At 35.6% G+C, this 27,893-nt stretch overlaps 2 protein-coding genes across 2 annotated transcripts; both read left to right on the top strand.

Annotated features, from left to right (window-relative positions):
- Nucleotides 1-9,029: 9,029 nt before the first annotated feature.
- Nucleotides 9,030-9,789, top strand: LOC118647490 (peroxynitrite isomerase THAP4-like). The gene is made up of 3 exons (XM_036292531.1): nt 9,030-9,446; nt 9,517-9,657; nt 9,730-9,789. Exons 1-3 carry the CDS (start codon nt 9,294-9,296, stop codon nt 9,787-9,789), a joined length of 354 nt encoding a protein of 117 aa, XP_036148424.1. The 5' UTR covers nt 9,030-9,293.
- Nucleotides 9,790-20,750: 10,961 nt separating this feature from the next.
- LOC118647489 (ataxin-8-like) lies at nt 20,751-21,606 on the top strand. Its single transcript, XM_036292530.1, has 4 exons — nt 20,751-20,769; nt 20,862-21,064; nt 21,138-21,321; nt 21,545-21,606. Exons 1-4 carry the CDS (start codon nt 20,751-20,753, stop codon nt 21,604-21,606), a joined length of 468 nt encoding a protein of 155 aa, XP_036148423.1.
- The last annotated feature ends 6,287 nt before the right edge of the window (nt 21,607-27,893 follow it).

Below are 27,893 nucleotides of genomic sequence, written 5' to 3'. Positions count from 1 at the left end.
CCAATACTATATTGGATTTTTATGTTCATCTCGATCCCGTCTATCTTTCCATGAAGTATTGCACACCAGATTTGAGACACCCTGTATATATGTATATATATATATATATATATATATGTGTGTGTGTGTGTGTGTGTGTGTGTGTGTGTGTGTGTGTGTGTGTGTGTGTGTGTGTGTGCGCGTGCGTGTGTGTGTGTGTGTGTGTAAAATGAACATTTTGAACACTTTTGGGATTTTCATAATTTTTTTATCTATTATGTATTTTAATTTTATAAAATTACATTTGATTAATAATTTTCATTGTAATTTAATTTTAATTAGTTTTCTTAGTTTTAGAATATTCACATTTCAATTATTGAGTCAGTATATGTGTGTCATCGCTTTGCAAATTTTTTACAGTTTACAGTCGAAAAAGAACGTTGCTAAATTGACAAAAAATTAGGAATAAAATAATAAGTTCCTTTTGACTATTGCCAAAAATTTTCAAAGCGACACATATTGCGTGCAAATAATTGAAACATATTTATCCTGAAATTACAAGAATTAATTAAAATAAAATTAAAATTAAAATTATTTATAAAATCCCAGCTAGCCAGGCCTGTTAAAATCACATATCGTGAAAGCTTTACAGCAAGGATTGTTTCAATTTTGACAACAATTTTATGACAAGTAATCGTCTGTTACTTTGTCTTTTAAAAGTTTCAAGCAAATTTACGGCAAAAGTTTTCATCCGATGCTGCAAATAACAGAGAAAGACTTGTACATAAATATTACGTAGAGAAATTACAAGATTTGCTCCGACACAATAAAATGCAAAATTTAAGCAAATAACGGAACGAACCTTGCTACACGACATGACAATAAATTTATGGCAGGAACAGGAAATCTTGTTAAGCACAGAATAACGACAAATTAGTAGCAAGAACAAAATAAAACGAGCACACTTTTGCAACAAAATTGCGACAAGGTGTGTCCGTAAACAGCTTAGTTTTTGCTGGCAAGGCTTGTCGCAAATAGTATGACGCACATTTTATGCAAATAACAGGGTTGCATTATCGGCTTATATATAAGTTTAAAACAAGATTTCCTGTTTCTGCCATAAATTTATTGTCATGTCGTGTAGCAAGGTTTGCTCTGTTATTTGCTTAAATTTTGCATTTTATCGCGTCGGAACAAATCTTGTAATTTCTATACGTAATATTTATGTATAAGTCTTTCTCTGTTATTTGCAGTATCGTGTAATGAAAACTTTTGCCGTAAATTTGCTCAAAACTTTTAGAAAACAAAGCAACAGACAATTACTTGTCATAAAATTGTTGTCAAAATTGAAACAATCCTTGCTGTAAAGCTTTCACGATATGTGATTTTAACAGGCCTGGCTAGCTGGGAACGCATTTCTCGTAAAAAGATTTACCTACTGGATTAATAAAAGGGGCTCATCGAGAGCTCAACAGAGAACCAAGTACGATTGCACCATTCACATATGGTATTGGACTAATCAGTCCAATATTTCATTTTTGTTATCTTAATTTCAACAAGATTTGTCTTGTTCTTGCCACAAATTTGCTATCATATTATGCATAGCAAGGTTTGCCTTGTTTTTGCCACAAATTTGCTATCATATTGTGTACAGTAAGGTTTGCCTTGTTCTTGCTGCAAATTTGTTATGTTTTACTAGCAAATTTTACCCTGTTATTTGAATAAAATATGCGCCATACTATTTACAACAGCCTTGCCAGCAAAAGCTAAGCTTAATGCGGACACACCTTATTGTAATTTTTCTGCAAAGGTTTGCTCGAGTTTGCGGCAAACTTCGCACAAAGTTTGCGTCATTTTGTTAGCTAGAATGTAATTAGAATAAAAATACAAAAAAGAATAAAAATAATAAAAAATCCCAAAAATGTTCAAAATTAATATTTAGCTGGTGTGTAAAATCTCAATAAAATAAAAAATGCAAACATTTTTAAAATGGTTATAATGTTAAAAGTTCCTTAAATTTTAATATTTTCAGAAAATTTATAAAATGTGTAAATTTGTAAAGCTTTCAAGAAATATTGAACTTTGTTAATTTTGACATTTTTTTACATTTTATAATCTTTTAATTTTATATACATATAAAATAATCTAAGTTTAAAGAGATTAATATTTTTTACATTTTCAATAATTAACTTTATAATTTCTTGAAATTATTTCGTTTATTTGTACTTACAATAAGAGAACGATCGGGGTTGTTCCTCACCAATTTTGTTGGCCTTGGATATGTTGTAGAGCATAAAAAAAAAACCCGTATTTTTTATCAGCTTATTTCGAGTTTTAGGGGTTATTTTAACCCGTAGAAAAAAAACAAAACTAAAAATTTGACATTTTTAAAAGAATTTAATACATCACTGCAAAGAGTATAAAATACTATAAAACTTGTATAAAACATTTTTTACCTCATATTTTAGAAGATATTTGTTAAAAATGAAAAAATACGTTTCTGAACTTTTTTGATGCTCTACAACATATCCAATGCCCGTCAAAGTAAGGGAACGGTAAGGGATAGCCCCGACCGTTCCCTTGTTAATTACGTACCTGTAAATAAGAATTATATTTATCTTTATTTTGTATTTCTTTTTCGTCCTTAACACACAGCAATATATATTCAATATATAATTCAATTTAATTTAATACATAGTAGAAAAATAATTTGATTTTTAACTCAGCTATTTCCCGTTTTGTCTAAATAAAGATAACATTGGATTAAAATATCGTTCACATTATTCTTATTTTTTAATAAGTCTGTAAGAATATATTACATTACTGTGTCCGTTTGGTCTGTGCGCATTTGGTCCGTGCGCATTTAGTCTGTGCGCATTTGATCTATGTCCGTTTCACTCAGCCTGCTGTGTCCGTTTATTACTGTGCGCATCTGGGACGCTCCCGCCAAAAATCGCCTATAGTAATGATGCGGACGCTACATAGTGGCAAATAAGCGAAATGGACGTTTTTTCTTTCCCCTTACGTCAGTCCCCCTCAGATACCCACAAGGTTGACGACGACGACAACGTATCTTAAACTAACAATATAATTGGTCTAAATTTTGAGTTCTAATAGTAAGGACCAATAATCACCGCTCACCGATCACTTGTGTTTTCTGAACGCAACCATGGAGAACGAAAACTCAAGGTGTGATCCACTTAATACAAACTCTTCGAAACATTTAATGATTGACCAATTCGTAAAATTCTTTGTTCTAATTGATCATTCAAATGCTTCAAAGCATTTGTAGTGGATCGCACCCATAGACATGCCTTTTCCTCCTCAAAATAAAATTAAGGGCTTTTGATTGGTTAATTCTTTTACGTTATACATTATGCGTTCATCCAATAACTGTACACCTGTCTTAAGCCTTAGGTATCCTCATTGGTTAGTGTCACCACCATGTGAACCAATCAGGACAGCAGTGCTAATTGAAAAGAACAGACTATGAGCGATACTAGAGCACTAGAGATGTAGGTATTGTTATGAGTGACACACTCATAACGATAAGGTGTCAGTAACACGATGACGTAAGTCGGTCAGCTGCAGTCAGCATCGAGCGCATCGCGCGAGGTTTCGCGCAATCCGTTCGACAATTAGCGCAATGCTCCTTAGACAGCACTTGCTGTCTAAGCAATAATTTGGAATACTGACCGATTTACGCCCTCACGCAATCCTCCCCTTCTTTCGATCCAACTACCGAATTATCGGATATATAAACCGGCGAAAGAAGGTGAGGATCGGGTCAATCCGAAGTAGACAAACTAAGACTACACACGACACTCTGCTTTGCGGGGTCGTGTATCGCCGAGATAACTTATACTAAATATACAACCACGACACTCTGTCTTGCGGGGTCGTGGACAACAAGTTCCTAGACGCGACACTCTGCCTTGCGGGGTCGCGATCTAACTATTGTAACTGAATACAAGAATAAAAGTGTTCAAGACAAATAACGGTGTATGTGACGAAATACCTTCCTCGCGAGATCTCTGGCAGCGATCCCAAAATCGTACTCACAACGAGGGGTGCAACAGTGGTGGCAGCGGTGGGATGTGCACTGCCAAAAGGAAGATCCAAGAGGAACCAAGCGTCACCGAGCAATCAGCTGTACAGGCCAGGAAGCCAGCCACGCCGGAGCGTACATAGCGCGTCAGCGATAAGAGTGAAACTCGAGACGACGCCGAGACCTACCGTGACAAGGCTCAGCTGATCGCCGCACCATGCAGCTCATCGTACTTATGTGAGTCCGACAAACATTAAATTGTTACGCGAAACAAGCGTAGGACGACATAAAATTGTAACACGAATAGAGCAAAATATCGGTTGACCCACGGTAACCGCGATTACCGTAAAAAGACATAGCTAAGATAGCTACTGTACTTCAAAGGCATACGAATGCAAACGCACTAGCGCAACGCGACATACGCGATATTACAAAATAAGCCGTAACGCGAACTCAGCACGCACGCTTATAACTAAACGTAAATGTCCACCAAGCAAAACATTGACAATATGGACACACGTTCATTAACGGGAACAGACGTAGCGGGACGGTCGACACGCTCTCCGTTACATGCGTCACCCCGCGTAATTCGGGAAGAACCCGAAAAAGAAGCACAAGAGCTTCAGGACTCACACGAGCAAAATGGAAATACACCGGCAACGCCACAAATAAATAGGCGACCGATATACCCCATGGAGAACATGCTCCATGAGTTATTAATTGAAATTCGCAAACTTCGTTCTCAACTTGGAAACGAAGTCTACTCTCCGCCGAGGAAAATGGCCAGGAATACGCGACGCCTTACTAGCCACACGCTAGATCCTTCACATGGGCGATCGTTCAGAGATTTACGGCACCAGCACGGATCACACATCCAATATTCAAGCTTAAAAGAAGCATGAAATATAATCCCCGAGATTAATAAGACTTCGAGGGATTGGACAACTCAACATTATGAAACAATCGCAAAAGCAAGCGCAGAAGGAAAGGTCAAGGGACCTAATCCACGAACCAATGGACACAAGAAAGAGGTCCAAACTGAATCTCAGCAGAATAATTATAAACCGACTCCCCAATGCGTAAAGTGCGGGAAAACTGGTCACAATGAACGAGAATGTCGAAACAGTCGACATGCCAAACAGTTTAAATTACCGAGACCGAAAGGACGCTCTCGCGTAAATACATTAAACGCATACTGCGATTATTGCAAAAAATCCGGACATGCCCGGAACAAATGCTGGAAATTACACGGGCACCCTAAAAAAGAAGGTGACCCTTGGCCCAAAGAAAGAGCCAAAGACGATATAAAGGCTAAAGCTAAAAATAGCAAAAATAAGAATAAAGAAATTAAAAAGTCAAAATGCTCGGAATCAGCGAGCAGCAACAGCGATGAGAGCTCGAGCGATAACTTGAGTTCGGCGCACACAGCCGCCGCGTATCAAGTTACGCATGTAAAGCGAGACGCACACAAAGATAGCGGACTCGACTTAGTCACACTTTCAATACGAGAGACCAAATCAGGCAAAATCGACATGTTATTCGATTCCGGAGCCACACTCTCGTTAATAAAAGTAAAAAATTTAAAAGGCGAAACCAAAATACGCCATAAAAGAATAGCCCTCGTCGGGATAACAGGCCACAAGGTCTACACCATAGGAAAAATACAGGCAACAATAGAGCTAGGCAAGCATAAGATAAAGCATCCGATATACGTAGTAAAGGATGATTTTCCGCTAGAATACGATGGCATCCTAGGATTAGATTTCCTACGAAAGCAACAAGTAACGTGCGATTATAACCAGAAAAAGTTAACGATAAGAGACGTTACTCTGAAATTCAAGTCATATCAACAAACCGTGTTAAAACCTCGCAGCGAAACAATTGTAAGGGCCGTGACTAATCGAAACAAAACTGGAGTCGTACGGGCCCAGGAACCAGCTCCAGGGGTTTACATTGGCAGATGCCTTGTAAAACCAAAAAATTTTTCATGTCCGATCAGTGTAATCAATACCACTGATAAGACAATACGGATCAACACACCGGTCGTTACCGTAGAGGATTTAAGCGAGAAAAATCCTCACGAGATTTACACCGTGGTCGCTGAACCAAAAAACAAATCTCACCTCCCTCGGAAGGAGCGGATTTGACAAATGCTACGAACGCAACACCTCAACTCAGAGGAACGGCAGGCCCTCCTGCGCTTATGCGAAGATTATCAAGACGTCTTCCATCTGAGCGGAGAACCCCTGTCTTGCACGGCCGCCGTGCAACACGAGATCCACACGCGCGCTGACACGGCACCTGTAAACGTACGGCCGTATCGCCTCCCCACCAAGCACAAGGAGGAAGTAAATAATCAAATGAAGCAGATGCTCACAGATGGAATAATCAGAGCAAGTACGAGTCAGTGGAATGCACCCTTATTAGTGGTTCCCAAAAAAGCTGACTCAAGCGGAAAACCGCGACTACGGATAGTCATCGACTTCCGAAAATTAAACGATCTAACGATCGGCGACTCGTTTCCATTGCCCAATATCGAAGAAATTTTGGACCAACTAGGAAACGCTAAGTATTTTACTACGCTAGATTTAGCGTCAGGGTATCACCAAATACCCATGGCAGAACGCGATAGGCAAAAGACAGCGTTCTCCACTCCATATGGACATTACGAATTTAATCGAATGCCATTTGGTTTAAAAAATGCACCTGCAACATTCCAGAGGCTGATGAACTCAGTACTCACGGGAATGCAAGGGCTAAAATGCCTTGTATACTTAGACGATATAGTTATTTATGGCTCAAGTCTGGAAGACCATAATAAACGTCTAAAGGAAGTACTACAGCGCTTACGAAAAGCCAATTTAAAACTGCAGCCGGACAAATGTGAGTTCCTGCGGAAAGAAGTAAATTACCTGGGACACATAATCTCAGAAGAGGGAATCTCCCCTGATCCCGCCAAATTACAGGCGATAAAAGATTTCCCGGCACCTCAGAAGGTGAAAGACGTGCAATCTTTCATAGGCCTCGCCGGATATTACCGAAAGTTCATCAACGAATTTTCGAGGATAGCTAAGCCGCTAACTAAACTGACAAAAAAGTCAGAAAAATTTGTATGGTCCACGGAGCAACAGATTGCTTTCGACATACTAAAAGAGAAGCTAATGACCGCACCGGTACTTCAGTATCCTGATTTCTCAAAAGAATTCAACGTAACAACGGATGCCTCCGACTACGCAGTAGGAGCCGTACTATCGCAAGGACCGATAGGCAAAGACCGCCCCATAGCATATGCGAGTCGAGTGCTAAACCGTGCAGAACAAAACTATAGCACAACAGAAAAAGAATTACTGGCTATAGTATGGGCCGTCAAGCATTTCAGACCGTACATATACGGCACCAAGTTTAAAATTATCACTGACCACAAGCCCCTAGTATGGCTATTCAGTGTGAACGACCCTGGATCGAGATTAATCCGGTGGCGTTTAAAATTGGAAGAATACGATTACGAAATCGTACATAAGGCCGGACGCGCGAACGCAAACGCCGATGCGTTGAGCCGCAACGTGAAACCAGAGGTTCACATTACGGAGACGGCTGATAAAATGCTCGCGTTAGACAAAGACGGAGAGCACAGTCAAATACACACGAGAAACGAAGAAAACGAAAATAATGAGATCGTGCAAAGCTACACGGAAGAAGAAAAGCGGCAAATATTACACGAATACCATGATGCACCCACCGGAGGGCATCAAGGGGTCGAAAGAACCCTAAAAAGGATACGGTTAAAATATAACTGGCCCGGAATAACGGCAGACGTAGAAAAGCATATTAAAAAATGCGAACTCTGCCAGAAAAACAAACTATCTAAAGAAATAAAATACAAGATAGGAGATAAAGTACTCCTGTATGATGAGGCTCTCCGCCGCGGGAGATCTAAAAAACTAGACGCAAAATGGACGGGACCCTACGTAATCACTGAGAAACACTCAGACGCAAATTATACAATAAAAAAGGGCAGGACGTCAACACGTGTACACACAAATAGACTAAAACCGTTCATAGAAGCATAATGAAAAAGAAAGAAAGTAAAACCGAAACGAGGAGAATACCTCAAAAGAAGACAGAAACAAATTTTATAATAGGGCACCCAAAATTAAACATTCTATTTTGCGCATAATTCGTCATTTAAGTCAAAAGAAAATTTTTTTACGAAAGATTGTATATACGACATCCGACACCTTGTAATGTAATTATTGTAATTATTATTGTAATTATATATAGTTTATAAGCGTCGAAAAAACGAAAATTGTAAACAATCTGACGACGCGATATAACTATAAGCGAAAAAGCGAAAATTCAGAACCCTCATTTTCTTTTTATCAGGGGGGAGGGATGTTATGAGTGACACACTCATAACGATAAGGTGTCAGTAACACGATGACGTAAGTCGGTCAGCTGCAGTCAGCATCGAGCGCATCGCGCGAGGTTTCGCGCAATCCGTTCGACAATTAGCGCAATGCTCCTTAGACAGCACTTGCTGTCTAAGCAATAATTTGGAATACTGACCGATTTACGCCCTCACGCAATCCTCCCCTTCTTTCGATCCAACTACCGAATTATCGGATATATAAACCGGCGAAAGAAGGTGAGGATCGGGTCAATCCGAAGTAGACAAACTAAGACTACACACGACACTCTGCTTTGCGGGGTCGTGTATCGCCGAGATAACTTATACTAAATATACAACCACGACACTCTGTCTTGCGGGGTCGTGGACAACAAGTTCCTAGACGCGACACTCTGCCTTGCGGGGTCGCGATCTAACTATTGTAACTGAATACAAGAATAAAAGTGTTCAAGACAAATAACGGTGTATGTGACGAAATACCTTCCTCGCGAGATCTCTGGCAGCGATCCCAAAATCGTACTCACAACGAGGGGTGCAACAGTATTCTCATCCGCCATTTTGGGTCCACTTGGCTGACAGCATGAAGGAACTTTATGACTGACAGATAGTAGAGAAAATTCGGCGGGTATTCCCGGATACAATATTGGTAGAAAAATTAATATTATACTTGGTGTTGCGTGTATTGTAGTACATTTACATGTTTTTTGTACACTGAAAATATTATTTTAGGTTATATTAACCAAATATTTAATTGGCATTATTTCGCTCAACATTTGGTAGCTAATATATTATCAAATTCTTTTTTTAGTGTAGTATTGGAATCGTCAGAGTTATCGGCAAGTAAATTGCAATTTCAAGATGCCTTGCTGCGTTGCAGTAAATTGTAGCAACAGGTCCGAAAAAGGTTGGAAATTAGTCAGGTTCCCGGTAAGTGATCGGCGAGTAAAGTGGGTGCAAAATATACGATGCGGAAATAATTGGACACCAACTGAGGCTTCGCGTTTGTATGAAGTATGTTTTTATCTTTTACTGTCTGTCAATGTGAAACCGCGAAATATGTAACTCTGAACATTTTTTCTAGAAACATTTTGAAAATTCACAATTTGAAAGACATCGATCCGATGGTCTGAGAAAGTTGAAACCAAATGCCATCCCAACATTATTTGACGTACCGAATCCGCCACCCATGATCGATCCATCTCCGCGGAAATCACTGTATAAAGTAATTTTATCAGACAAATTGAAAGTAGTATAAAGTAAAAGACAGTAATATACAAAGATTTTCTCTCTCCAGAATCCTGAAAAAAAAAGCTGCTTTCGCCAATTCGGAAACAGCGAGGCTTGCCAGACCTGAACAGGAGGTAAATTTTGAGAATTAATCTGCATTAATATTACGAAGAATTTGGTTCATGTTTCGAAAAAAATCATTTGTATTAAAATATTTTAGAAATTGACAAATGCCGAATATAAAAATATGCCGAGAAAAGAGCCTGAGTTTAATCATGTACCAGAACTCGTAAATATACCAAGAATTTCAGAGAACGAGGTAATTCAAGAAACCTATTTTACAGAAACACATTTTTTAGACTCATTTTATGGAAAACTCATTTAATTAATTTTATTTATTGGCAGGTAGACGAGCTATCACAACTGAGGCGTGAAAATGAAAAATTGCTAAAGCAATTGCAAACAGAGCGAGTGGACTTACACGAGTTGGTGGTAGAGAATCAGAAATTACGAGACCAAATAAACGCCATCGAGAAAACAAGGCGATCCTTCTTAAATGACGATCAAATTAAATTTTTGGAGCAAGGTCGAATATTGCACTGGCCCAACGACAGTATTGTAAAAGGTTTGAAATTCAGATTTGCCCTCTCAGTTCACGGTTATGAATATCTCCGAGGCACCGGATATCCATTGCCCTCGTACAGTACTATTATGCGACGAATACAAGACTTTAAAATAGATTTTGGGATTTTTGAGGACGTCCTTCAACTGCTCCGATTTAAAGTAGAAGCCATGGACCCAACAGACAAATTTTGCATTTTATTGTATGATGAAATGCAAATTAGTAAACGAGAAGATTACGATAAAAATCTTGGTAAATTTGTTGGTCGTGCAACTTTAGGTAACAATCTCGATAATCTTGGTGAAAAAGTGTATGTTGTTGTTATTCGAGGAATCAAAAACCGGTGGAAACAAATAATTGCATGTCATGTAACTTGTAAAGAAGCGATCGACCCACAACTTTTACAAGATTTTATACTGAATTGCATTAGATCCCTAGAATCATGCGGTCTTTATGTTCTAGCACTTTCGTCAGATTTAGACAGTAGAAACAGAAGTTTATGGTCATCTTTGAAAATCCATGCTTCGAGACATGGAATTCGTTGCAATTCTTTCTCTGTCAATGATCACGAAATATTGCTATGCCAGACCTTTGTCATTTACTGAAAAATTTGAAAGCTGCTATGTACAGGCAAATACTTTATTTACCCCAAACGTATGTCGAGCTAGAAACACTTCCAACAAATGTAGTTAATGGGGCTTACGTTAAAACTTTGTGGAAGTATGAAATAATGAATGGACTAGAAAAGCGCTTGCTACATCATCTTTGGCAAGAAGATATTGATCCTACTAATTTTGACAAAATGAATGTAGGCGCGGCCGTTCGCTTCTTTTCCTCAAAAACTTCTAGCGCATTGAAAACTGGAGTGAGTCCCAGATGCGCACAGTAATAAACGGACACAGCAAGCTGAGTGAAACGGACACAGTAACAAACGGACACAGTAATAAACGGACACAGTGCGAAACGGACACAGTAACAAACGGACACAGTGCGAAACGGACACAGTAACAAACGGACACAGACCAAATGCGCACAGAGCGAAACGGACACAGTGCGAAACGGACACAGACCAAATGCGCACAGAGCGAAACGGACACAGACCAAATGCGCACACTGCACATGCGTACAGACCAAATGCATACACGGAAAGTCGCAAACCCATGTGATGCAGTGAATGCTTTGCACGCGCGCACACACACACACACACACACACACACACACACACACACACACACACACACACACACACACACACACACGGGGGGGTGCAAGGGGGGCCTTCGGCCCCCCTCCCGCACCCACCCCGTCCAAGTCGCTAACCTATGTGGACTTTACTCTGCTTGCAATGTACATGGATTGCATTTGGTCCGTGCGTACGTGCAGTGTGCGCATGTGCAGTGTGCGCATTTGGTCCGTGTGCATTTGGTCCGTGCGCATTTGGTCTGTGTCCGTTTGTTACTGTGTCCGTTTCGCACTGTGTCCGTTTCGCACTGTGTCCGTTTGTTACTGTGTCCGTTTATTACTGTGTCCGTTTGGTCTGTGTCCGTTTGGTCTGTGTCCGTTTGTTACTGTGTCCGTTTCACTCAGCCTGCTGTGTCCGTTTATTACTGTGCGCATCTGGGACGCTCCCGAAAACTGCAGTTGAAAATGACATGTTGCCTCGCGAAGCTCTGACGACTGCTCACTTTATTCTTGTAATTTATGAATGGTTTTCTATCATGGCCTCCAAAGTAAGAAAGACATCAATCACTTCACGAAATTGCGATAAGAAATATATTTTCTTGCACACAATTATTGATATATTTCAAAATACTGTATTCGGAGACGGTTGGAAACCACTTAACTATGGATTTGTTATTGCAACTTTAACATTTTGCGACATCGCGGAGTTTTTAATGAAAAATGGATATGATTTCGTCTTAGGACATCGCTTTACTCAAGATGTAACTGAGAATATTTTTTCACAAGTGCGACATGAACAAGGGTCTATGCCTACTGCACTCCAGACTCTGCGAGCTATCAGACTCATTTCAGTATCGCAATTCGTATCCGAAATAAAACGTGCTAGTTATGTGAATGACTCCGATGAATTTTTGTTAGACTTTTGTCAAGAGAAAAGAAATGTCAAGAGAAAAATGTTATCAGCTTACAATAATAAATCTCTTGAAACTTTAGTTGTAAATGCTACATCTTCACTTGTCGATGAATTCCAAGTGCAAACTTTTTCTCTTAATGATTGCAGTCACATTATGACCAGTTATGATACTAATAGTATGTTCTATATAACTGGTAGTACAACAAACGCTGTTGTTAAGCATATTTGTTCCAAATATATTGAATTTTTGTCCTCGAAAAATTTGCCTGACATGGACTTCATCAACAAAGCAAAATGTTACAACAACGGAGCAAATCGAGGTGGTTTGAAAGAACCTTGTTTAGAAACACTTTCTTTGATCTTTAACTGCGAATACTTTTTCACAGCGTACAAGAAATACATTTTAAGAAATCTAAATTCTAGTTTGATCAAATGTTTGGTGGATAATATTAATATTGCCTTTCCGGATTGTTGCAATGTCAAAGAAAAAATTGTGAAGCATTTTTTCACCGTTCGTTCTTTCTGTGTTAAAAATTTTTCAGAAAACTGTAGAAAACATAAAATTGTCTTTGGGACTGCGTCTGCCAAGAGAAAAAAGAACTAGTTATTTCATGCTACATTCGATCAAAAAATTTGATCAAAGTATAATTTTTCCAAAGAAAATTGTGATACTACTTGTAAGATTTTAAAATTACTTTATACAGATCAGTTTTTTTAAATAAAAATACAAAACATTGAAAATAGTTTTTCATTTGTTTATTCTCTACGTAATATTATCAAATTATCTTTCAGATAAACTGCACATCAGGTTACAAACTTTGTTTCGATTTTACAGTTCTTAATTCGTAATTTCATATCTATTAAAATGTAGAAATTATTTCATATTTATAATTTGAAATTAATGTTATTTGTACAAATTCAAATTCAATTCGTTTCAAAAAATTTAGCTTCAATTCACTCGAATTAATAAAATAATAAATCATAATTGAAGTCGCAAACTTTGAATAGTGTTTACATACGTTTTTCCGACATTTAAAAGTGAAATAATCAATACTTTACTAAGGCTACATTCCAAAACGTCCTTTCCAAGGAAAATTTTACTCGATGTAATATAGGATACGTTACGTGTACTATATATTCCGAGTAAAATTTTCCTCGGAAAGGACGTTTTGGAATGTAGCCTAAGGAGCAAACTCAGGGTTTATACTCATGTCGTCATGTATCGTGACATCTATCCACATGGTAGCAGATAAGCAAAATGGACGTTTCTTTCCCCTTACCTTTCAGCTCCCCTTAGATACCTACAAGGTTGACGACGATGACGTATCTTAAAAAATCTTGATAAAAATTTCGACATTTCGAATTTGCATCGCAATATCTCCCCTCACAGCACCAAACATTGTAGTAAGGTTATAGCAAGGTTACGATCTTACAAATGTTATTGAGAATGTTATTGCAATATTCCACTAACCTTACAATACAACTTAATATTGTAATATTGTCGGAATTAATGTTAATATCACATTACTGATAATATTGCTGTAATGTTAATGGAAGGAGTTTAGACGATCATTTTCATGTGGCTGGCAGGTTAATGGCAGGTTATTTAATTTCCATGGAAGGTTACCATCTTACAATTTAAGATTGTTATAACCTTATGGTAATGTTAATGTGCTGTGAGGGTCCATGCATAGGGCACGTAGAGGAAAACTAAAAACAGTTTCCTTATATAAATCAACCCCAAGCTTTCGATTGAGCCTAGTAAAAACTCGATCGGTTTAGCCGTTTCTGAGATCCAATAATCTCGGATGCTCGCAAGTCGCGTACTCGTGTATCGCGCTGCGCGTTCACTTGGCGCGAACCATTACCGTGTCTCTTGAACACGGTCGGTCTCGCGCTGCGCGTTCACTTGACGCGAGCCACTACCGTGTCTCTTGATATGCAGCTTATGTCATTTTATATGTGATAGCCTAATAGTATATCCACACAAATTTGCATAAGCGCATAAGCATATACATAAGAAAATTGATTGGTCTACAAGCGCATACATAAAAAAATAGACCAATCAAATTTCTTATGCATATGCTTATGCGCTAATGCAAGTTTGTGTGGATATACCATAAGGGTCATAGATCTTGTGTGCTTTCCAGCAAGACACAGTGTAACACAGTGTCCATTAGTGTGAGAAAGAACATGTCAGTGTGTCTCGCTTACACTAGTGGACACTGTGTTACACTGTGTTTTGCTGGAAAGCACACCTTATATACCTGCCCCGGAATTCTGTAACTCGTTATCTTGTCGTTATGTGTTCATAACGACAGTTGCGCACCTCTTAACGAGTTACAGAATCGCGGCACTGGATACGCCTTCCTCATTAGAGGAAAAGACAAACGGAAATCTATGGACGGAATTCATAGACCAATCTTAAGTTCAAGAATTGTCTTAAGTCTAGCTTCGAGCAGACTTGAGATTCACTTAACCAATGAAATAACAGCATTGACGTCTCAAGATCGTGCTTAAGATGGATCTTGAATAAGATTTGACTAGAGCACTAGAAAAGTAGGTATTCTCACGTCCGCCATTTTTCTTCAAACTAGCAAGTAACTAGCATAATGTTTTACATATATAATACATCGCAATAATCTTTACAGTCTCAAGATCATAAATATCGTGTCTTTGTTTCATTGTCGCATAAAGTTTGGTGTTTCCAAAGATTATTGACGTATATATATACAAAACATACTTAATTTTTCCTGCTAGTTAGAAGAAAAACGGCGGACGTGAGAATACTCACTTTTATAGTGTCTTACTTCTAGCTTTCAGAGGACATGTCAAAACGCATGCGTAAAATGACGTATTCAATATGGCAGACAATTTGAACACCTGCATATAGACCTTTGCGCCGTTACACCAAGTAACAGCGGCGGCGTCGTAATTAAAATTGGTCGGCGGCGGCGGCGTCGCCGAAAATCGTTATTGTCGGCGGCGCGATCGGCGTATAGAAATTTAGTGGCGGCGGCGGCAAATGGCGGTATTAAAACATTTTTTCGAATTTCTAATGGTTTTTGTACAAAAAACATAGCAATGTGCCGCGCGGTAAAAATAGATTAATCACGTAATTTTATCAAACTCAGTAATAAGTTTAATATATTTAAGTCTTGAAATTTATTTATTACATTTTTTAAAAATAAATCCATAAAATATAAATAAACGTAACATATAGCGTAAAACATGTAACGTAAGCATGTAGATCCGGCCTAATGGTTTGTTCGCGTCGATATGCCCTGACATGTGACGCGAAAAGACCCTAAGCGATGCGATGCGAGCTTCAAAGTAATTCCCGGGAAGCTTTTATATAAGCTACTTGAGAGCTTCATCTATGTTTGCAAGGAGTTCAGAAATTATGTTTTAAAAGCTCCCTGCGAGCTTCAAAATAGTTCTCGGGAAATTTCCATATAAGCTTCCCGGGAGCTCTTATGTCCGCTTTTGGGACCTCCCTGAGAGTTTCATTTAAATTCGCAGGGAGTTCAGAAATCATGTTTTAAGAGCTCCCTGCGAGCTATAAAGTAATTCCCGGAAAGCTTCCATATGAATGAGTTTTAGATGCGCACAGTAACAAACGGACATCACCAATCAAATTCTATATATTCATCCTAACACTGGCCAACCCAACAATCTGATTGGTGGTGTCTGTTTGTTACTGTGTCTACTACCCAGATAACCAAGCGTCATTAATCATTTCAATCAAACTAATGCACTGCATGAATTGCCAAATAGCGAAGCCCTCCTTGCACACCGTGTGTGTGTGTGTGTGTCTGTGTGTGTGTGTGTGTGTGTCTGTGTGTGTGTGTGTGCGTGCGTGCGTGCGTGCGTGCGTGCGTGCGTGCGTGCGTGCGTGCGTGCGTGCGTGCGTGCGTGCGTGCGTGCGTGCGTGCGTGCGTGCGTGCGTGCGTGCGTGCGTGCGTGCGTGCGTGCGTGCGTGCGTGCGTGCGTGCGTGCGTGCGTGCGTGCGTGCGTGCGTGCGTGCGTGCGTGCGTGCGTGCGTGCGTGCGTGCGTGCGTGCGTGCAAAGCTTTCTCTGGGGAGCGTCCCAGATGCGCACAGTAATAAACGGACACAGCAGGCTGAGTGAAACGGACACAATAACAAACGGACACAGACCAAACGGACACAGTAACAAACGGACACAGTAACAAACGGACACAGTAACAAACGGACACAGTAACAAACGGAGACAGTAATAAACGGACACAGTAATAAACGGACACAGTAACAAACAAACACAGATCAAATGTGCACGGACCAAATGCCCACGAACCAAATGCGCACGGACCAAATGAACACGGACCAAATGCGTACAGTGACTACGTTTACACGTCGGGTTTAATAACATCGGAGTTATAAAACTGGTCAACTACAGCCATTTCTCGGAAGAATGGGATGGTTATGATTGGCCAGCTCTACAAGTATCAATGTTATTAAACCTGTTTAAGGGTGTCGTGTAAACGTAGTCAGTGTCAATCAGACAAAAGTTAATTCATGCAAAATCTTCAAAAAGAAAAAAAAGAGATAATTAACAAATAAGTGCGGTGATCTAATCTACATAACTTTATTCAAATAATCGGATGAATATTAATATTTATTAAATATTAATATTAATATATATAAATATTAATATATATTAATAACTAAAGTGTGTGAGTAAATCTTATATAAATATTCAATCCGCGTATTGGTAATGTTAACATATAATAATTATTGAGTTTAGCAACGTCTAGCAACGTCTAGCAATAATATTTCCCGAATACTATAAAATAAAATATATATTTTAATCACTATATATTATTTTATATATATATTATAATCATTGCTATCATTGATTCTATTATTTATTATTTTATTTTTTAGTATTAATGTAAATTATTGTCTTAAAATTATAATAAATTAATTATGATAAAAATGTAACTTAAATCATAATAAAAATTTGTAATAAGTTATTAAATACACAAATGAAAATAGAAAGAGCTGACGAGTTAGCAAAAGATATATAAATAATAAGGATATAAATTATTAAGTGGCTTCCACGCTACCCATGAGGTGCCACTAATAGCGCGTTAAGTTTTTTTACGTGGACCTTCGCCAGTAGCCCTATTATACCACATTTAATTTAATCTTTGATACTGTTAACACATCTATTTATAGGTGTGAGGTCTAGAGTTCTAGACCGGTTTTTAATTATTATTTTAACACATCTATTTTTTATAGATGTGAGGTCTAGCGTACCAGACCGGTTTTTAATTACTACTTAACACATCTATTTTTTATAGATGTGAGGTCTAGCGAACCAGACCGGTTTTTAATTACTACTTAACACATCTATTTTTTATAGATGTGAGGTCTAGCGAACCAGACCGGTTTTTAATTACTACTTAACACATCTATTTTTTATAGATGTGAGGTCTAGCGAACCAGACCAGTTTTTAATTACTACTTCAACTGCTTTATATTGCTACACTTAGTAATATATGTAAAAATAATAATACTGTTCACAAATAAAAATAATAATGTCCAAAAGAGAAATTAAGTGTAATTTCAATAATGGATATTATTGCATTGAAGACGAAGAACCAGCAATTGCATCAGCAGCATACAAAGTTAAAGAGCTTTTTTCTTTTTCAGGACGAGCTGCATACAATTTGTCGGACGACATGCGATACAAATGCTGTTCAGTCACTGGCATGTTAACAGCTGCTTCGTTCCTCGTCCTCAACGCTGATTTTAGTACGCAAATGGCATTAACAGAGGTCGAGGAAAGTTTGTTGCGGTTTTTGTTTTTTAAATCGGTTAAAATTGAAAACGTTCTCTCCGGATCTGCATTTGAATTAGGAAGAGATCGAACAGCGCTCAAAACATATCTCAATGTGTGATACTTGTAAGTGTTATTCGACAAATTGCGCTGCAAGATCTCTTTCCACATTTCATCGAAATTTAATTTTGATAAATTGTGTTTCTCTTCAGTAGTAAAATCAGATGACAATGTAAGCCACTCTTTTTTTAATAATTCTTCATCGAAGCCACCGAGAGTTCTCGCAACGAACAAAACATGTTGGAACGATGCCTCTCTATTATTATCAAATAAAGATAATATGGTTTAAAAACTTGTAATTTATTCAAAAAAATATTTTTAATTGGCAATCTTTTACGTATCTCCTCCGCAGCAGAAACATAAAATTGTAAACAATTCTGGCGAATAGTTTTAACAGTATCTACATTACCTTTCATTGTTAAATCATCGAGATACTCCTCACAGTCGGATCCAACAAAAATTTCATTAAAATCTTTCTGAATTTCTTTCTCCGAAAATGTAATATTTGTGGCTACATCTTTTAGATAATCTTTTTTAACGAAATTTTGACAGATTTGGGAGAGAAAGTTTGTAGATTTTAACTGCAACAAATGGATTCTGGTTTCTTTTGATTGAAAAAACGCATTAAAAGAATTAAAAAAATTTAAAATATTTAAGAAACAGAAAATAAGCTTTCATTTCGATATTATTCATCATAGACAAAAGATGTTCTGCAGATTTCGTTTGTTCGCTCACAACCATTTCATGTAAAAAAAGATGAATTGTATCCCATGATTGCAGAAGTCTCCTGACACATGTATGATGAGACAGCCAGCGCGTGCTACTTAATTTTAAAATTTTTCGATACTTTTCTTGAAAGCATTCGCAAAACTCATGAAAAATTGCCGTACGTTTCGGACTACTATTGATGTATGCAGATATTCTTTTGAGAAAATCGTCACAAAATGACGGTATTTTTGCACTTGCCGCGTGTGCAGCTAATGCGGACGAATGGCATGGGCATGGAAATGTTAGCAAATGTTTGCACATTTGCTCTAATTTCGTTTTAAATGATAAATGTTTTCCTGTCATTACCGATGCATTGTCGCATGACAGGGCAACAATATTTGTGAAGGGAATCTGTAATTTCCACATATTGGACTTAAATGCATTGAATATCTTTTCAGCGCTAGAATCTTTCGCATCAATATTTATCAGTTTCACTAATTGTGACCGAACATCTAATGTCTCGGAATCCACATATCGAGTGAAAAATGTCATCCATTTTTCGTTGCAGATGTCTAAAGTTTCATCAATAAAAATAGAGAATTTTGTTCTCTGAAGCTTATTAACAACTTCTTTTTCCTCAACTGGATGTAAAACGTTGGAAATTATGTTTCTGCATTTAGTCGGACCCATGCTCATGCTTTTCAACACATTAGGATTTTGTCCTATTTGTTGAAATAAATTAAGAATCTCTTTTGCAGTTTGAAACGGTATATTTTTTTCTGCAATTAAAGTGGCATATTTTATTTCTGCTGATTTTTTAAGCTCATCAAACGACAATACAGATTCTTTATCTTGCGTATCACAATTATTACTTGATTCGCTCGTTTTAATATCTTTTTCTTTACATAAGCTAATGTGACTTTTGGATTCTGCGTGTCTACGAATATGCGATAAATGAGCAACAAAGAATATGTCGCAAATTGCACAATGGCATTTGCTATTATCACGCGGAACCTCACGTAACCATGACTTATAATCGTCAATTTCTAGCCATTTGCAATAAAACTCAAATTTTTTCTGTTTATCTTGTGCTACGTCATTATCGTTAGAAGAAGACATATTCTTTTCCAAATTCTTTCGATGACACGCAGAATCTGCATGTTTGGAAACATGCGATGCATTGCACGAAAAATTTGCATTGCATATATCACAAAAATATTTACTATCATCGGAAGATACTTTACGTATCCAATGTTTATAACGCTCATCACTAAGCCAAGCTTCTACAAAACTTCGCTTAGGTTTTTTGGGCAATACGTCACACGTTTCCATATCGGAAAAAAGCAAAAAGTAGAAAAAGCAAAAAGCGAAAGAAATGATTGAAGAAAGGATGAAAATAAAGAAAGTAAAAGAAAATGTATGTGTGTATGTGTGCGTGTACGTATTTGCATGTATGTATGCGTATGTATGTGTGTACGTACTTGCGTGTAGACAAGTAATTATAAATGAATGCGTAAAATAAAACTTTCAGCCTTTCCAATGTAACGTTGTTTGTGAAATGCACTTATGTTCAAAACGTTAACACCTAATTTAAAAAAAAAAAAAAAAAAAAAACATTGTAAAATAAACTAACAACAAATAAATCGTGATGTGCTCTCCGCACAATAGTCAAACGACAAATGAGGCTCGCACTCACACAATCAAGAACCAGCCGTGTAGCGCTCGGTGCAGCACATGTACGCGATTCTCAATTGTTTATCATAGCTCTGCCGTCTTGCACATTTGGAAAGCAACCGCCATGGCGCAGAGTTGGTCTCGTGAGTAATAAATCAATTTATTATTCTCTTTCTTGCATTATCATAAAATTTTTTTTTATATTATATTGTATATTTCTTTTTTGTATTACCAGAATCAGAAGAAGTTGCATCTATGCAGCAGTTGCTGCAACAGTTGTTGCAGCAACAAAAAGAACAACAACAACAGCAGCAGCAGCACCAAGAAGAAGTCCAACAGAAGTTGGACTTCCTTTATGGCGAGCTGCAAAAATATAAAGAGCAGCAGCAGCTGGTGCAACAACCACAGCAGTCACAGCAGCCACAGGCAAAACGTAAAGTATTTTACATTATTCGTTATTGGGATAAAAAATTATTCAATTTTAATAACGTATTTATTTATTTATTTTTAGAGAAAAAAAGAGGTGCCGGCCGCGCGCGAGCCCGCTGGCGAGCCCAGCGAGCCTTTCAAGGTATTAGCCGAGGGGGAGGTCGAAGCCAAGACAGCGGACGAGGTGGCGGCCGAGGTGCCGACCGAGGTGGCGGCCGAGGTGCCGACCGAGGTGGCGGCCGAGGTGGCGGCAGAGGTGGCCTCACGTATAATATTCACAAATATTATAATTTTTTTTAGAATATAAAATGATATAAAAAATACTTCAAATTTTTTTAAATATTCTTATATTCCTTTCATTATTCCTTTTCTTTATATATATATAATATAAGTATTAATAAATTAAAATCTTACCTGGAACGCTAGATCTCACATCTATAAATAGATGTGTTAACAGTATCAAAGATTAAATTAAATGTGGTATAATAGGGCTACTGGCGAAGGTCCACGTAAAAAAACCTAACGCGCTATTAGTGGCACTTCATGGGTAGCGTGGAAGCCACTTAATAATTTATATCCTTATTATTTATATATCTTTTGCTAACTCGTCAGCTCTTTCTATTTTCATTTGTGTATTTAATAACTTATTACAAATTTTTATTATGATTTAAGTTACATTTTTATCATAATTAATTTATTATAATTTTAAGACAATAATTTACATTAATACTAAAAAATAAAATAATAAATTATAGAATCAATGATAGCAATGATTATAATATATATATAAAATAATATATAGTGATTAAAATATATATTTTATTTTATAGTATTCGGGAAATATTATTAACGTGGTTATTTATATATATATTTATTAAATATTTATTAATACGTAATAAAATGAATATTATATTTTAAATTATACGTTATTACACGCACAAATACATTTTTTTTTTCATTCATCATATTATTTATTATTTAATTTTTTAGTACTAATATAATTTGTGTGTGTAATAATGTATAATTTAATTTATATATATATGTATATATATATATATATATATGTATATGTATATATATATATAATGATTCAGCCCTCCCACTAATTTGTGGTAAAACAATAGGATACACCTCTCAAGCATTCGCGAGAAAAATTTTTAAAGATGTACGAGTTGTTAATGTACAGAGCAGTAAGAACAAGTCTGCAACAAGCGGCGTGGCGTAGTAAGGCGCCTAACTACAACGTTGCGTATCGTTGGTTCAAATCTTATTTTTACATTTTTTTAAATTGCATTGCAGTATATTATTGCGTATGTGTATTTTTTAATATTTGACCTAAAAAATTTGTTTTAATTCTAAAATTTGTTATATTTAAAATTTTATAATTTATTTATTTAATATGCTTTAAATGTAATGTTATTAAAATTTATTTTAATTGTAAGTTGTGTTATGTAATTTACATTTTATAATGCAATTAAAAATGAAAGGAAAGAGGAAGGCTATAAAAAGGTTTGAATCTTTTATTACGTTTGTAACACTTTTATTTTTAATAAACAAATTCTATTATTTGTTTTCGGAATCAGATTCATTTTCAGACGAGTTATTAACATTACATTTAAAGTATATTAAATAAATAAGTTATACAATTTTTTAATATAACAAATTTTAGAATTAAAATAAATTTTTTAAATCAAATATTAAAAAATACATATACGCGATAATATACTGCAATGCAAATAAAAGAAATGTAAAAGTAAGATTTGAACCAGCGATACACAGTGTTGTAATCAGACGCCTTACTCACTACACCACGTCGTTTGTTGCAGACTTCTTACTGCTCTATACATTACTAACTCGTACATTTTTAAATGCATTCTTCTCGCAAATGCTAGAGAGGCGTATCTTATTATTTTACCACAAATTAGTGAAAGGGCTAAACTATTATATTGTAGCGTTTTCCGCGCCGCGCACTCGCTCACGCTTGCACAGCACACGCTCGCGCACTCCTGAGCACTCGCCTGCGCACGAAATAAGGCAACTCGTTTCGTTTAAGAAAGTGGTTTATTAAAAGCACAAGAAAACGGTAACTCTCGGCTTTACAGCTCAAAACCAAGAACCAAAAAACAAGACAAACAAACAACTTCAAAACGAAGTGACATCCGTCAGCTGACGAGGGAAATCGATATATTGATTTTTCTGAATAAAGCTTGCGTTCACACACGCGAGCTCGCACGTAACAATATATATAAAATTTAACCAAAACGGAAAGGACCATCTCTGGTGTTCCCCTTGTTAGTGAAAAGTATAAAAGGGAGCGAATTCACTAAATGTTAACCAATTAAATTATAAATATTCTAATGAATTCGCTCACTTTTGTAATTTTCACTAAGTTTTGAGATACAGAATCGAACCCAAGAGCTTTTGCGACTGCAACAGCCTTGCGACCTCTTGCGACATTCTCATGTGATATGCGACACAGCTTGTGCAAGTATTGTAGATGAGGCTTAAGTTAATAACAAATAACGATGCTGAACTCTAAATTAAAGATTTTCGATAATAGTAAATAATCTGTTGTAGTTTGATTTCAATCTGTTCACAAAAGTAGATAATATAATAAGAAATATGTTTGAAAATACCCATACGTAATTTTTCAGTGTTTTAGTCATATTTTTTTCAATTTTTGCGATTACTTATTGTAAACGTTACAAGGATAATTGTGTCTTATTTTTAAAAAATCTTTTTATTTTAAAATTTACTTTTTTGTAATCTATTTTCTGATTCGGTCATTTTTTTTTTAATTTTTCAAAAAAAGAATGATTATTTCACCCCTATATATTTAATTTTATGTTTACATTAATCTCTAAATGCATCTTTCATTTAGAAAGTATATAATTCTCTCTTAAAAACATCTTAAAAATTGTATGTAATTTTAATCAATAAAAGACATATTTTTCTTTTTTTGGAAAATTATTTAGTCATATTTTTTTCAATTTTTGCGATTACACTGAAAAAAAATGCAATATATTCAATAAGATATGTTATTGCGGACTGCCAATTAAAAATATACTCAATACAATAATATATGCTATTGCAGTATCAACATTGTACTTGCATTAATAGCAAATATTATTGTATTGAGTATTTTATGTAGTTGGCAGCCCGCAATCACATATGTTATTGGCTGTATTACATTTTTTTTCTGTGTACTTATTGTAAACGTTACAAGGATAATTGTGTCTTATTTAAAAAAAATCTTTTTATTTTAAAATTTATTTTTTTGTAATCTATTTTCTCTGATTCGCTCATTTTTTTTTAATTTTTCAAAAAAAGAATAATTATTTCACCCCTATATATTTAATTTTATGTTTACATTAATCTCTAAATGCATCTTTCATTTAGAAAGTATATAATTCTATGAATCTTCTATGTACATTAACCCGATTTCATTTGTACATACATTTCACATCCATTGTATATACATTACATTAAGAAAGTATATACCTGGAATATGTGGGAGTTTGTGTTTTGCGTGCGGTACCGTATTCGAGGCACAGTAACTAATAAAAATGAGATTAGAGATCTGATTTCGGAGTTGCAAGTGACCTCTTTAAACATATATGCAAGAGAGCTACATGTCATATACATGATTCGAATATACATTATGATATATAATATGTATATCCATTAATGTATTTGGAATGTATATACAGCGTACAATGTTAAATATATATACATTTCATATACATGATTCGAATATACATTATGGTATATAATATGTATATCCATTAATGTATATTCGATTCATGTATGTAATATGTATATACATTTAACATTGTACGCTGTATATATTTTTCACATACATTTATGGATATACATATTATATATCATAATGTATATTCGAATTATGTATATAATATGTATATACATTTAACATTGTACGCTGTATACACATTCCAAATACATTAATGGATATACAAATTGTATACCATAATGTATATTCGAATCATGTATATAATATGTATATGTATACATTTAACAGTTTGCTATATATACATACCAAATACATTAATGGATATACATGTTACATATCATAATGTATATTCAATTCATGTATATGAGATGTATATACATTTAACATACAAGATTTTTTTTCACATTATGGAGAAAAAATGCATATACATAGAATGTTCGATGTTATGTGGGATTGAAGCCTTCTTTTCGTTACGCTGATTGTTACACTTATATTTTATCTCACGCAAATATATTTTAAATAATTTATTTACCACTTTTAAAAACTTTTAAAATTTGTGTTATACATTCATTTATTTTTATTTTAATTTATAATTATTGTAAATTATTTAATGATAATGAAACACGTACTAATTTTCTCAATCAAAAAATTGTATTATTACAAATACATTTATGCTCACGCACATACGTGTCCTCATTTTGATTTTGGACCTAAAAGCAAATAATTTATACAATGCTGTAAATTTTCAAATGAAAATTTGGCATTCAAGTAAGATACTCCAGAGTGTATATACGTTCGGATTCACCTTCTTTTCTATTGCTCTCTCTCTCTCTCTCTCTCTCTCTCTCTCTCTCTCTCTCTCCCTCTCCCTCTCCCTCTCCCTCCCCCTCCCCCTCCCCCTCCCCCCTCCCCCTCCCCCTCTCCCTCTCCCTCTCCCTCTCCCACTCCCTCTCCCTCTCCCTCTCCCTCCCCCTCCCCCTCCCCCTCCCCCTCCCCTCTCCCTCTCCCTCTCCCTCTCCCTCTCCCTCTCCCTCTCCCTCTCCCTCTCCCTCTCCCTCTCCCTCTCCCTCTCCCTCTCCCTCTCCCTCTCTCTCGCACGCACGCACGCACGCACGCACGCACGCACACGCACACACACGCACATACACACACAAACACAACAAACATACACTATTCTCACACACACACACGTTACATGCGTTACGTGCACACAAATAAGCTATCGGCGTTTAAATTTTAATAACGAAAGTTACATTTCTATAACCAAATTTTTTTGTAAAAATTTTTTTAATACATGTTTTAAAAGACATTTTTTAACATTTCAAATTAAAGCATTAAATTCTAAGAATTAATTAATATACATATATATAATTTTTTAATATATTAATATTTTATAAATTTTATTAAAATAAAATTCTTAATTTATTAAAAAATTATATTTAAAAAGTAAAAAATTTTAAATTAATTTTGATTTTAAAAATTATTTATTAAATTTTAAGATTATTGTAAATTCTTTTTAATTTTTGGAAATTATAATTATTTTTTTTTTAAATAAATTTTGTTAAATGGTTTTTTAAAAATAATTTCAAAAATAATGTAATTATTATTTTAACATAAAATTGAACATTTACTATACTCCATATTAAATTTGTAAAATATATATTAGAAAAATTATTTTTTTCAAATTTTAAAATTAATTTGAATTTCTTTAAAATTTTCATTTGTATCTTAAAATTTTAAATGAACTATAACTTAAGTTGTTTTGCTGTTTTTATTTTTTAAAGTAATTTAGGAAAAATGGAGTTCTTAATGGAAAATGAGGAAATTGATCCGAATACACTCTTGACCACAAATGAGATCATAGATAATATACAAATGTATGATTCTACAATGTAAGTATTTTCAAAAATATATGTACTTAATATTATGTATATATAATAATATATGCATATTTAAATATTTATATACATATATTTTAAAAAATTTTTCTAATAAAATTTATCTAAATATATTAAAACACATTTGAAATTTATTTATTTTCAAGACATATTTAACGTCAACATTTTTAAAACATTAAAAAATATATATTATTTATATTTTTATATTTACAGTGAAATTGTTGATTATGTGGACGGTATTGAATCTTCACGTATGGTTGGGTCTAACCAACAATACAAATTTTTTAAGTTCTATTTAAATAATAATAATAACAAAAGAATACAAGTCGTCGTATGGAATGAAGATGTGGATCGCGTAGAACCATTAATATTATCGAATTATATATATGTAAGTTTATTATTCTTTAACTAATTAATAAACTAAATAAAGAAATATATCTTTATATACAAAAAAAACCAATATTTTGTATTTAAAGATAAATTACTTTAAAAAATAAATTTTCTTTTATAAAAAAAAGAGTAATGCATTTTAGTATGCTTTCTAAAATATTATTTAACATATACAGGGTGGGCCATTTTAAAAAATACAGTCAATTTTCTCGTAAACTAAGCGAAATATCGAAAAATGGTTCAGACATGTGTTGCATGGTTTCGAAGGGGCTATAAGATGGTGCCATTGGTTTGACCTTGGATAATCATTTGAGGGTCACGTGAAGGTCACCTCAATTTTTTTAAATGGAACCCCCTATTTTTTATTACATATTCTTGTAGCTGACCTCGAGAGCTTTCCAAAACATTACAGTCAAATGTATTTTCATTGTGTACTTTTCGAGTTATAAAGCTCGAAAGTTGTAACATTTTGATAAAAATACAAAATATCTCTTAAAATATTCACTTTCCGATAGTCTTATTTTACATGCTCCGACTAATCAAGGCAAGATACGAACGCGGATCCAGCCAGTCAAGGCAAGATACGAACGCGGATCCAGCCAGTCAAGGCAAGATACGAACGCGGATCCAGCCAGTCAAGGCAAGATACGAACACTGATCCAGCCAGTCAAGGCAAGATACGAACACTGATCCAGCCAGTCAAGGCAAGATACGAACACTGATCCAGCCAGTCAAGGCAAGATACGAACACTGATCCAGCCAGTCAAGGCAAGATACGAACGCGGATCCAGCCAGTCAA

The sequence above is a fragment of the Monomorium pharaonis genome, chromosome 10 (genome assembly GCF_013373865.1).
Source record: "Monomorium pharaonis isolate MP-MQ-018 chromosome 10, ASM1337386v2, whole genome shotgun sequence".
Taxonomy (NCBI): Eukaryota; Metazoa; Arthropoda; class Insecta; order Hymenoptera; family Formicidae; genus Monomorium; species Monomorium pharaonis.
Note: the sequence above shows the minus strand (reverse complement) of the source record. Positions and strands in the feature narration are given on the sequence as shown.

Coding starts and splice junctions, on each gene's coding strand:
- LOC118647490 (XM_036292531.1), top strand. CDS start 9,294: ATGCCTTGCTGCGTTGCAGTAAATTGTAGCAACAGGTCCGAAAAAGGT. Junction 9,447..9,516: donor AGGCTTCGCGTTTGTATGAA/GTATGTTTTTAT, acceptor CATTTTTTCTAG/AAACATTTTGAAAATTCACA. Junction 9,658..9,729: donor CGCGGAAATCACTGTATAAA/GTAATTTTATCA, acceptor TTCTCTCTCCAG/AATCCTGAAAAAAAAAGCTG.
- LOC118647489 (XM_036292530.1), top strand. Junction 21,065..21,137: donor AGCCACAGGCAAAACGTAAA/GTATTTTACATT, acceptor ATTTATTTTTAG/AGAAAAAAAGAGGTGCCGGC. Junction 21,322..21,544: donor GGCGGCAGAGGTGGCCTCAC/GTATAATATTCA, acceptor GTGGTATAATAG/GGCTACTGGCGAAGGTCCAC.